Consider the following 12411-nt stretch of genomic DNA (forward strand, 5'->3'; position numbering starts at 1 on the left):
ATTTGGAGTAGAAAAGATTAGATTCCCTACAGTATGGAAACAGACCCTTCGGCCCAATAAGTCCACATCGACCCTCCGAAGAGCAACTGACCCAGACCCAATCACCTACATTTACCCCGACTAATGTACCTAACACTATGGGGTAATTTAGCATCGCCAATTCACCTATCCTGCACATCTTTGTGATAGTGGGAGGAAACCCACACAGACACGGGGAGAATGCAAACTCCACACGGTCACCCAAGGTGGGAACTGAACCTGGGTCCCTGGCACTGCAAGGCAGCAGTGCTAACCACTGAGCCACCATGCTGTCCTAATACTAATCCAGTACTTCAATACTTTTGCCCAAATAGCTTTCACTCTGTTCTGCACTCCCTCCTGGCCTCACGAAATGCTGAAATACATACAGTCACTGATTAGTGATCAGAAAAGAGAAGCTTCACTACATTTTACACTCTACCCCACTTTCCAAATTAAGAGCTGGATGGTTTCTTCCCTTGGGTCTGGCTAAAATAGCCATCAACAGTTTCAGATAGCGGGACATGGAGGGCATCAAAATTCCCATCTGGCTTCTTCTCTTCCACAACTACACAATGCCCAGATGCTCTTGGAGAGAGAGAGCACATGGTCTCCACCAGCATCCTCAAAGCATTTCGCAAGAGATTACTATTGCAGGAGTTAGAGTGCGCAATCTCCCCATCTAATACTATTTTGATTTAGTCTACCTTCATTGTTTCCTCACCTTTTTTTTGTTTTTAATCATAGAATCCCTACAGTGCAGAAAGAGGCCATTCAGTCCATTGAGTCTGCATTGATCCTCCGAAGAACATCCCATTCCGAACCACCGCCCCCCCATCCCTGTAACACTACACTTCCCATGATTAAGCCACTTAGGCTGCACACCCCGAGGCACAATGGGACAAGTTAGCATGGCCAATTCACCCTAACCTGCACATCCCTGGGCACAATGGGACAAGTTAGCATGACCAATTCACCCTAACCTGCACATCCCTGGACACTATGGAACAATTTAGCATGACCAATCCACCCTAACCTGCACATCCCTGGGCACAATGGGACAAGTTAGCATGGCCAATTCACCCTAACCTGCACATCCCTGGGCACAATGGGACAAGTTGGCATGACCAATTCACCCTAACCTGCACATCCCTGGACACTATGGAACAATTTAGCATGACCAATCCACCCTAACCTGCACATCCCTGGGCACTATGGGACAATTTAGCATGACCAATCCACCCTAACCTACACATCCCTGGACACTATGGACAAGTTAGCATGGCCAATTCACCCTAACCTGCACATCCCTGGGCACTATGGGACAATTTAGCATGGCCACTCCACCCTAACCTGCACATCCTTGGGCACTATGGGACAATTTAACATGGCCAATTCACCCTAACCTGCACATCCCTGGGCACTATGGGACAATTTAGCATGACCAATCCACCCTAACCTTCACATCCCTGGGCACTATGGGACAATTTAGCATGGCCAATCCACCCTAACCTACACATCACTGGACACTATGGACAATTTAGCATGGCCAATCCACTCTAACCTGTACATCCCTGGTCACTATGGGATAATTCAGCATGGCCAATCCACCCTAACCTGCACATCCCTGGACACTATGGACAATTTAGCATGGCCAATCCACCCTAACCTGCACATCCCTGGGCACTATGGGACAATTTAGCATGGCCAATCCACCCTAACCTGCACATCCCTGGTCACTATGGGATAATTCAGCATGGCCAATCCACCCTAACCTGCACATCCCTGGACACTATGGACAATTTAGCATGGCCAATCCACTCTAACCTGTACATCTCTGGGCACTATGGGGTAATTTAGCATGGCCAATCCACCCTAACCTGCACATCTTTGGATGGTGGGGGGAAAACAGAGCACCCAAAGAAAACACCGACATGGGGAGAACATACAAACTCCATACAGACAGTCACCCGAGGCTGAAATTGAACCTGGGTCCCTGGCGCTGTGAGGCAACAGTGCTAACTAAATGCCCTGCTTGTCAGTGCACGTAATTTGTAATTTGTTTAATTAGTCAAATGGGTGATTTGGGTGGGGGTGGGGGGGTCTTTAAAAACAAACAGCTAATTAAATCTGGGATCATCCCTGACTTCATTGTGCTCTACCATACTGGGAGAATCCCAGTGAATGGTTGTGTGGGCTGCAGCCACCTGGAGATGCAGGGAACGAATGGCCTGGGAATGGGTGGTACACAACTCCTTTACGGAAGTAGGACAGATTGAAAATACAGTTTCAAAAGAGTTAATAAAGAGAGGAATAAAGGCAAGCAAGTTTCACTAAACCTTGTTGAAATATTACTTATGCTTCAATTGTGGCAAAATCATCTTACCACATTTTAGGAAACATGTCAATACCACAGAGAGGATGCAGGGAAGATACGCTGGAATGCTACAGCATTCCAGTTATGTGGAGTGGCTGGAAAAGATGGGATCATTCTCTTCAGAGCTGGGAAGATGGGAATTTAATCACAGTGTTCAAAATCATGATCACCTTAAAAATAAGGCAGGATGGTGGGTGATCAAAGGCCACAGATTTAAAATCATCACTATATAAAAAAAAAGGGATGACGTAAAATTTTTAAGTGCAGTGAGTTCTTACACTGTGAAAGGGCAATGGAACCGGATTCAATAATATCTTCCAAAGAGGCATTGAATACGTATGTGAGGGAGATTTGTGCAATGGTTAAGAGCAGGGGTTGTAGGGCTAGTTAGACAGCTTTTTGCAGAGTTGAACCAAAATGTTTTCTCTTGTGCTGTCAGGTTCTGTGGTATTTTAACATATCTACATGCCTGGGTGTTTTGTTCAGGCTGTAAATCAGAAATTTCACTTAGAAAGGAGAGTGCTGCAGGAGGGAGCCATTATGCCCCTACCAGGATTCATAAAATCATGAGGGACATGGATAAGGTGAGGAGCAAAGATCTTTTCCTGAGAGTTGAGGTTCATAAGTAGAGGGCGTACTTTAAGGTGAGAGGACAAATACTTCAAAAGGACCTGAGGGGCAACTTTTTCACACAGAAGGTGGTTTATACATGCAATAAACTGTCAGAGGAAATGGTAGATGCAGGGACAGTTACAACATCAAAAGGACATTTGGACAGGTACATGAATAGGAAAGATCTGGAGAGATATGGACCGAGTGCAGGTAAATGGAACTACTTTAGTTTGGGAAACGTGGTCAGCATGGATGAGTTGGACCCGAGCAGTCTATTTCTATTCTGTATGACTCTATAATTAGAAAGTGGAATATGTGGCTGTTTATGCAGTACAGCTCCAAATGATTGCGAGTGTGAGGAGAATTAATATGTTAAGTAAAACATGCAAAAAAAAAGACACTCAGAAAGAAGGATATGTGAAAATCCCTATTCATATTCTGTAAGAAAAACAGTTGCAAATGCTCTTACTTGTTTGATCTTCTCAGACATGCTGTGGGTGTTCGGTGTCCTCAAAGAGACATTTAGGACTATGACACAGTTTGTTACAATCAATGTACAGACAACCATTACAAATATTAAATATCTGCAAGAGAAACAAATGATTTCGTTATCACATTACAGGTTTTGGGAGCTGGCAGTGTACAAAATGTCTGCCGCGTTTCCTACATTTCAAAGCTGACCACAATTCAAAAGTATTTCATGAGCTGTGAAGCACCTTGAGCTATTCGATGATTGTGATGAGCTCCATATAAACACATGAAGAAAATCAGTCCAATAGTCCGTAAGACCGTAACACCTGGGAGTGGAAGTAAGGCCATTTGGCCCATCGAGGTCACTCCGCCATTTAATCATGGCTGATGGGCATTTCAACTCCACTTACCCGCACTCTCCCCATATCCCTTAATTCCTTGCGCGATCAAGAATTTATCAATCTCTGCCTTGAAGACATTTAACATCCCGGCCTCCATCGCACTCCGTGGCAATGAATTCCACAGGCCCGCCACTCTCTGGCTGAAGAAATGTCTCCTCATTTCCGTTCTTAATTGACACCCTCAAATTCTAATGCGGAGACATTTCTTCAGCCAGAGAGTGGTGGGCCTGTGGAATTCATTGCCGCAGAGCACAGTGGAGGCCGGGACACTAAATGTCTTCAAGGCAGAGATTGATAGATTCTTGTTGTCACGAGGAACTAAGGGCTACGGGGAGAACGCTGGTAAGTGGAGTTGAAATGCCCATCAGCCATGATTGAATGGCAGAGTGGACTCGATGGGCCAAATGGCCTTACTTCCACTCCTATGTCTTATGGTCTTAAGGCTGTGCCCATGGGTCCTTGTCTCCCCGCCTAATGGAAACAACTTCCCGGCGTCCATACTTTCTAAGCCATGCATTATCTTGTAAGTTTCTATTAGTTCTCCCCTCAACCTTCTAAACTCTAATGAATACGATCCCAGGATCCTCAGTCATTCATCATATGTTAGGTCTACCATTCCTGGAACCATCCATGTGAATCTCCCCTGAACACACTCCAGTATTCTTTTTTGCCAAATTGCGAGATGAGTTTTGAGAAGATTTGTAGCTCAAAGTGCAAGACCTCACATTTGTTCATGTTGAATTTCATCAGCCATTTCCTGGACCACGCTCCTAAACTGTCTAAATCTTTCTACAGCCTCTCCACCTCCTCAGTACTATCTACCTGTCCATCTAACTTTATATCATCAGCAAACTTCACCAGAATGCCCCAAGTCTCTTCATCCAGATCATTAGTATAGTAAGTGAACAGCTCCAGCCCCAACACTAAACCCTGCGGGACACCACTTGTCACCGGCTGCCATTCTGAAAAAGAACCTTTTGTCCCAATTCTCTGCCTTCTGTCAGACAGCTAATCCTCAATCCATGCCAGTAGCTCACCTCAAACACCATGGGTCCTCACTTTACTCAACAGCCTCCCATGAAGTACCTTTTCAAAGGCCTTTTGGAAGTCTAGATAGATGACATCCACTGGCTTTCCCTGGTCTAACCTACTTGTTACCTCTTCAAAGAATTCTAACAGGTTTGTCAGGCACAACCTCCCCTTACTTAAATCCATGCTGACTTGTTCAAATCCGACCCTGCACTTCCATGAATTTAGAAATTTCATCCTTAACGATGGATTCTAGAATTTTACCAACAACCGAGGTTAGGCTAATTGGCCTATAATTTTCCATCTTTTGTCTTGATCCTTTCTTGAACAAGGGGGTTACAACAGTAATTTTCCAATCATCTGGGACTTTCCCTCACTCCAGTGACTTTGAAAGATCACAGCCAATGCCTCAGCTATTTATTCAGCCACCTCCCTCAGAACAGTAGGATGTAGTCCATCGGGGCCTGGAGATTTATCAATTTTTAGACCTTTTAGCTTTGCTAGTACTTTCTCTTTTGTAATGCTGACCATACTTAACTCTGATTCTGACTCTCCATAATTGTTGGGATATTACTTCATGTCTTTTACTAAGAAGACTGATGCAAAATACTTATTAAGTTCTTCAGTTATCTCCTTTTCTCCCATCACTAGCCTTCTAGCATTAGTCAACCTGATTTTGCAGAACATTGCTGAAGGAGAGGGTTGTGGTGCTGTCCACTATTGTCATAAGATGGGATACCTATTCCTAAACACCACGCCTCCTACATGGATATTGAATGAAGATGGGATGGGATTCGGCTGAGATCTGCCACATGTTCGAACATTGTGCTCTGTGAGTCATCTCCCTCTTCATTTCAGGTTAGGGCGAATTCAGGGGAGGTGCTCAGGTTGGGGAATGCAGGTGCTAAGCAGACGGGATCTGTTGATTGACTTCTCAAGCTAGTTCAAAATTTTCTCAAACGAGAAACATCATGAAAATATTTACAAGGATATTGCCAGGGTTTGAGGGTTTGGGCTATAGGGAGAAGCTGAATAGGCTGGGGCTATTTTCCCTGGAGCGTCGAAATCTGAGATAAACCTCAGAAGTTTATAAAATCATGAGGGGCGTGGATAGGGTGAATAGCCCAGGTTTTTTTCCTCCCCAGCGCAGGGGAGTCCAAAACTAGAGGTTTAAGGTGAGAGAGGAAAGGTTTAAAAGGGACCTAAGGGGCAACCTTTTTCACATACAGGTTGATGTGTGTATGGAATGAGCTGTTAAGGCAGGTACAATTACAACATTTAAAAGGCATCTGGTTGGGCACATGGATAAAAAGGATTTTGAGGCGATATGGGTCAAATGGTGGCAAATGGGACTAGATTAATTTAGAATATCTGGTCGGCATGGACGAGTTGGAACAAAGAGTCTGTCTTTGTGTTGTTCATCTCTATGGCTCTATATTTCTTTTGATTTATTATGCCAACTAGGACTTAGTGGGTAATGCTCTGTCAAGGTCAAAAAGAGTCAAGAATCCAGAAACAATCCCATTGCCAGTAATGGGTTCTGCACTGTCAAATGATACATCTTTCAGATGATACATGAAACAGAGTCACAAATCTATAATTGTACTGTGGTGTCTTAGTGAAGCGAATTACTACTGGATTTGAAATCCACAGAACATTAATTCAAATCCAGCTCAGGCATTTATTAATTTTATTGCTGATGGATGAAGAATGAATATTGACCAGGACACCAGGAACAAAAATACCCTGCTGTACTTCAAACTCGTGCCACAGGATCTTTTGCATCTCCCTGAGGGGGCAGATGGGGGCCTTGGGTTAACATTGTCTGATGGACAGCATGTCTAAAAGTGTGGCACTCCCTCAGACTGGACACTGAAGTGCTGGCCTGAATTTTCTTGCAAATCCCTGGAGTGGCACTTGAAACCATGAGCGGACTCATAGGGCTGATTGCTGCTATTACAAATAGCCCTGGTTTCCTTAAAATAGGAAGGAGAGAAATCAGTTATGTGACTTCATGTGTAATACATCTGCTGGGGACAGGAAGTGATATTTTATTTTTCTTCCTGCCCCGTAAACAGACTGCTGACATGCACTATCGAGACTTAGTTACGTAAATACAAGGAGGTTTAAGATTTCGGATCAGTGCCAAACTGCTTACTTAGGTAAGTGGAGGATGACATCTAAACCCTTTTCAGCTGGGATCAGCTGTCCATTCCCAATGCTTGATTGTGTATAGAGTTGACACTATTAATAAGTTCTTAAATATAATAAGGCACTGGAAATTGAACAGTTGCCTTTCCCCTTTGAGACTGGCCGTTTGTAACCTGCAATGGAAACAATTTGATTTCCAAAAATGCTGTTATGAAAAGGAAGAATATTAGTTTGCACAGTTCCTATCCTTCACCTTCTGCCTTACAGTGCACACGACTGGATTGCTAAGTCACTTCAGAGGGAATAAACTGAAAATCAAGTGGCAATTTCCTACTCTGTTAAAAGGTCGTAACTCCAGCAGCTTTACAAAGTCATGTTCTGAGGTTAGCTCCCTGGGTACCAGATTTATTGAATTCAGGTTAATAGCATGGTGAGAATATCAAATGCCAGTCTCAAATCCTTTCATGACCTTGCAGCCCTTCCCTATCGCTGTAACCTCCTCTATCACTGCAACTTTGTTATCTCTCCAATCCTTCGATTCTGATTTGCATTATTCAGCCACTGGGGCCTTAAGCTTGCTTGGACCCTCGTTCGGAAATTCCTTCACTAAACCTCTTTGCAACTCCCTCCTCATTTGAGACTCTGCTTAAAACCAACCTCTGTGTCCAAGCCTTTGGTCACCTGTCCTAATATCTGCATATCTGGAAAAATCTGAATCATATTGGCATTTCTACAACATTAAAGTAGCCATAGAAATGCAAGTGGTTTTTTTCTGTAATCCGGCATTCTCTCCTTCAAAAGGCCATGGAAGTTGGGGTACAAGCGGGAATTGCAAGACAGATTTTTGTTGGCTAACAGTACAGATGTTATATACAGTAGAGAAAAGTTGCAGAACTGTTATTATCTAGTATAAGGCCCGAAGTCTAGACAGCTCTCCTCCTATTCATAAAAGTTCCAATACAACTATGAACCTTAAACTGTCATTGCCCTGTCAATTTACATGACTATCCCAGCAGCATCAGAAGAAAACTCTTTATTCATCCCTTACAATCCCATGGCTACAAAGGCTCATTATTATGCGTAATCTGTGACTGACTGTGACTGACTTGATTCGTGGTTCTAACCTGCGTGTTTTGATCTGTAGCCAGGCCATACCGATTGGGACTTCTGGGGAGGAAATGGTGAGGAAACCAACTCTAAACAAATGACTACCTGAAAAATTACACCTGCATCACTTACTTTCCAATGAGTGGAACATTCAATGATGTTTCTGGAATTTTCTGTGCAATCAGGAACAGAAAGACAGTCTGGGCCAGCAGGACAGAAATGGAAAGTGTACATTTTTGACAGCCAGCTATGTATAAATAAAATGAAAATGTAATTAAATACAATACATTTCATTTATTTTTCACCAGGATTTCACACATCTGCCCATACTCTGTCTCCAGTCTTCAGTCACTTAACTAAAAAAATACTAAATGATGGCATGGCCTCGATTCTGTCACTAAAATTCACTGTGAATTCTACATCCCCACCCTTGGTTAAATGCAATCCTGCCCTCCACCTTAAATCTTTTACATTTGTTCATTGAGGAGTATCACAAGGGAAGTTTGTTTATTTCATAGAATCCTTACAGTGCAGAATGCTGGCCATTTGGCCGAAAGAGTCCGCACTGACCCTCCAAAAAGCATCCCACTCACACTTACCCCCATCCTCCAACCTTATTCCCCATAATCCTGTCTTTCTTGTGACTAGTCCACCTAACCTACACATCCCTGGACACTACTGGCAATTTAGCATAGCCAATCCACCCAACCCTGTAAAACTTTGAACTGTGGGAGGAAACCAGAGCACCTGGAGGAAATCCATGCAGACACGGGGAGAATATGCAAACTCCACACACATCTGAGGCTGGAATCAGACCCAAGTCCCTGGCACTGTGAAGCAGCAGTGCTAACCACTGAGCCACTGTGTAATAAGGATTTTTGAGATGCATGAATATAACCCCCTTTCCAAGAAGGTTGAAGCTTTCATTCCTTAAAATTGTCAAGTGATCATCTTGGCAACTGGTCTGTCCAGTTTGAGGCCGGTCACTTTAATTTCAGCAGCTCACTGGCTTCCACACCAGAGCTGTGGGCCCAGTGAGAGTGTATGGGAACTAGGAATTTGTACATTCTGCACTACAGAGGATCTTTTAATGGTTGTGTTTTGTAACGCATTCTGAACAGATGAAAGAACTGGCTTTGACTTGGCAACTATGGAAATAGGTGAAACACTGGAGTTCAGTCCACTACCACCCATCCCACCTCGAGCAATCCCGCCCCCCCCCCCCCGGCACATACGCAAACACTGAGGCTGTATCCTAGGGAGTGTTGCTGAACAAAGAGACCTTGGAGTGCAGGTTCGTAGCTCCTTGAAAGTGGAGTCACAGGTAGATAGGATAGTGAAGAAGGCGTTTGGTATGCTTTCCTTTATTGGTCAGAGCATTGAATACAGGAGTTGGGAGGTCATGTTGCGACTGTACAGGTCGTTGGTTAGGCCACTGTTGGAATATTGTGTGCAATTCTGGTCTCCTTCCTATTGGAAAGATGTTGTGAAACTTGAAAGGGTTTAGAAAAGATGTACAAGGATGTTGGAGGATTTGAGCTATGGGGACAGGCTGAACAGGCTGGGGCTGTTTTCCCTGGAGCATCGGAGGCTGAGGGAGTCTTTTCCCTGGGGTCGGGGAGTCCAGAAGTAGAGGGCATAGGTTTAGGGTGAAAGGGGAAAGATATAAAAGAGATCTAAAGGGCAACTTTTTCACGCTGAGTGTGGTGCTTGTATGGAATGAGCTGTCAGAGGAAGTGGTGGAGGCTGGTACAGTTGCAACATCTAAGAGGCTTTTGGATGGGTATATGAATAGGAAGGGTTTGGAGGGATATGGGCTGGGTGATGGCAGGTGGGACTAGATTGGGTTGGGATATCTGGTCGGCATGGACGGGTTGGACCGAAGGGTCTGTTTCCATGCTGTACATCTCTATGACTCTCTAACTGTGAAACCATTGGAGCATACACAAACAGTAAAGGTTGTGGATGCTTCTGGACAGTTACAGCTTACAAGACGAGAATCAACAGATTTTGTTGGGGAAGGGTTCCAATCTCCTTGGAAGGTATTGCTTCATGATGGGATAGAGCACCCTCCAGAAAAATCAACCCCTGGCCAGAGGGAGAAGGTGGGAGAAGCTTTATTTGGCTATTCTCCTGGGAAGCTGAAAATGTGTTGCTGGAAAAGCGCTGCAGGTCAGGCAGCATCCAAGGAACAGGAAATTCGACGTTTCGGGCATAAGCCCTTCCTCAGGAATGAGGAAAGTGTGAATGAGGAAACCAGGCACTTTCCTCATTCCTGAAGAAGGGCTTATGCCTGAAAAGTCGAATTTCCTGTTCCTTGGATGTTGCCTGACCTGCTGCGCTTTTCCAGCAACACATTTTCAGCTCTGATCTCCAGCATCTGCAGACCTCACTTTCTCCTATTATCCTGGGAAAGCATCATATTTGAAACTTGATTCTGAAATCTTCCCTGAAACTCTCACTCAGCTAGTAGGAATGAGGGCCTGTCAGTTATGAGGTTTCAATTTCAAGCCACTCATTTCCTGCCCCCTAATTCTGTACATCCACGTGGACAGTTTGTCTCCTTACCTTGTGCTGGGAGGAAGTAGACCAGAACTACCAGCGATGAGATTAGAACACAGGGAATGATGATATTGATGACATAGAACAGTGGTTTCCTCTGAATGATCAAGAAGAAAATGATCTCCTGGTACTCAATATCATCCATCGAAAACTGGCTGTTAATGTGCTTCTTGGCCGGTTTGTGTTTTATCGTCCACTCCCCGTTTTCTGACGAAAGGAAGTAGACACTTGGCAGTGAGTTTTCTTTTAGATTAGATTCTCTACAGTGTGGCAACAGGCCCTTCGGCCCACCAAGTCCACACCGACCCTCCGAAGAGTAACCTGAGTATCAGATATTGAGGTATACAGAGAGTGATGGGAACTTCAGAAAGAATTATGCAAGCATTAATTTATACCTAAGAGCGAATTAATAACAAACATTAGGTACCTGGGAGTGAATTTTGTAAACAGGATAGGAGATTGTCGAATGACTAAATCTGATTTAATCAAGTACAGCAGAGGACCACAGGATGGTAAGGGTCAGAATATCTGGACAGATCATGGACAGGAGGGGAAAGTACCAAAACTAGGCTGATGTAAGGATCACCCCGGGACCTTCAGGATCAGACTCTGCACTTTCTGAAAATAAATACAGACCTTATGTGACACCAAGTTATACTCCAACGGGTTTATTTGAAATCACAAGCTTTCAAAACACTGCTCCTTTGACAAATTAAGTCACCTGACGAAGAAGGAGCACTCTGAAAGCTCGTGATTTCGAATAAATCTGTCAGACTATCACCTGGTATCGCCTCACTTCGGACTTTATGTATCCCAGTCCAACACCAGCACCCCCCCACATCAAAATAAATAAATTTATATTTGAGGGCAGTGAACAGATAACATTAATTGAAGCGAGCATCCCAAAGACTAAAATTTTAAAATATATAGCTATTTAATAGTACCAGTGAAATCTTCAGGATCTATATGGATCCACTCAATCAGTGTTCCCTCCTCTGCTGATAACTCCAAGTTAATTTCATGGGCATTGTATGCTTGGGACCTGAAAAAAAGAATTCAACCATTTTTCTGATCAATCCATTTCATCTTCTTTCTCCTTTTGCAATAACCCTAGTTCATTTGCATACATCCATAAAGACAGTTGAGAAATAATCCTACATCCCATCTCTGGCCATTTCAATGTTGAACCGATCATGCTAGCATGTCAACCTCAAACACAAACCTCCCAAACCACAAGTAACGGTAATTCCTGCATTTAATAAAGACAAAAGTTCTGTACAATTGGAAAGTCAGACTTTGCAGTTCAAAAGTACACAGATGGCAATCTTTGTTCCTTTTCAGTAAGTGGGCATCACTGACAGGTCTGAGATTTATTGTCCATCCTACTTGTGATGATGTGGCTTGCTTAGCCATTTCAGAGGGCTGTAATGAATGAACCATGTTGGTATGAGACTGGAGTCTAAAGTAAGTTGCACCATGCAGGGACGGCAGAGTTCCTTCTGCAAAGGGCAAGATGAATTTTCATATCAATCCCACAGCTTCATGGTCACTTCCACTGATATCAGCTACTTCCAGATTGTCATGTTGGGAAATGAATTCTCATTCTCTGTATTCTAAATCCAAATGCCTGGATCACTCACCTGATAACATAACCACAACACCATTGTGGCCAAACAGGGTCCT

At 43.8% G+C, this 12411-nt stretch overlaps 1 protein-coding gene across 1 annotated transcript in view; it reads right to left on the reverse strand.

Moving 5' to 3' along the window:
• Positions 1-12411, reverse strand: part of chrne (cholinergic receptor, nicotinic, epsilon) — a 31672-nt gene that overhangs the window by 12005 nt on the left and 7256 nt on the right. Inside the window, exons 6-9 of the mRNA XM_060854783.1 lie at positions 11673-11770; positions 10735-10935; positions 8299-8413; positions 3477-3591 (exon numbers count right to left, since the gene is read on the reverse strand). Of these exons, the coding sequence (XP_060710766.1) occupies positions 3477-3591; positions 8299-8413; positions 10735-10935; positions 11673-11770 (529 nt within the window). The remainder of the gene's footprint in view (positions 1-3476; positions 3592-8298; positions 8414-10734; positions 10936-11672; positions 11771-12411) is intronic.

Source organism: Hemiscyllium ocellatum, chromosome 44 (assembly GCF_020745735.1).
Source record: "Hemiscyllium ocellatum isolate sHemOce1 chromosome 44, sHemOce1.pat.X.cur, whole genome shotgun sequence".
Classification (NCBI taxonomy): domain Eukaryota; kingdom Metazoa; phylum Chordata; class Chondrichthyes; order Orectolobiformes; family Hemiscylliidae; genus Hemiscyllium; species Hemiscyllium ocellatum.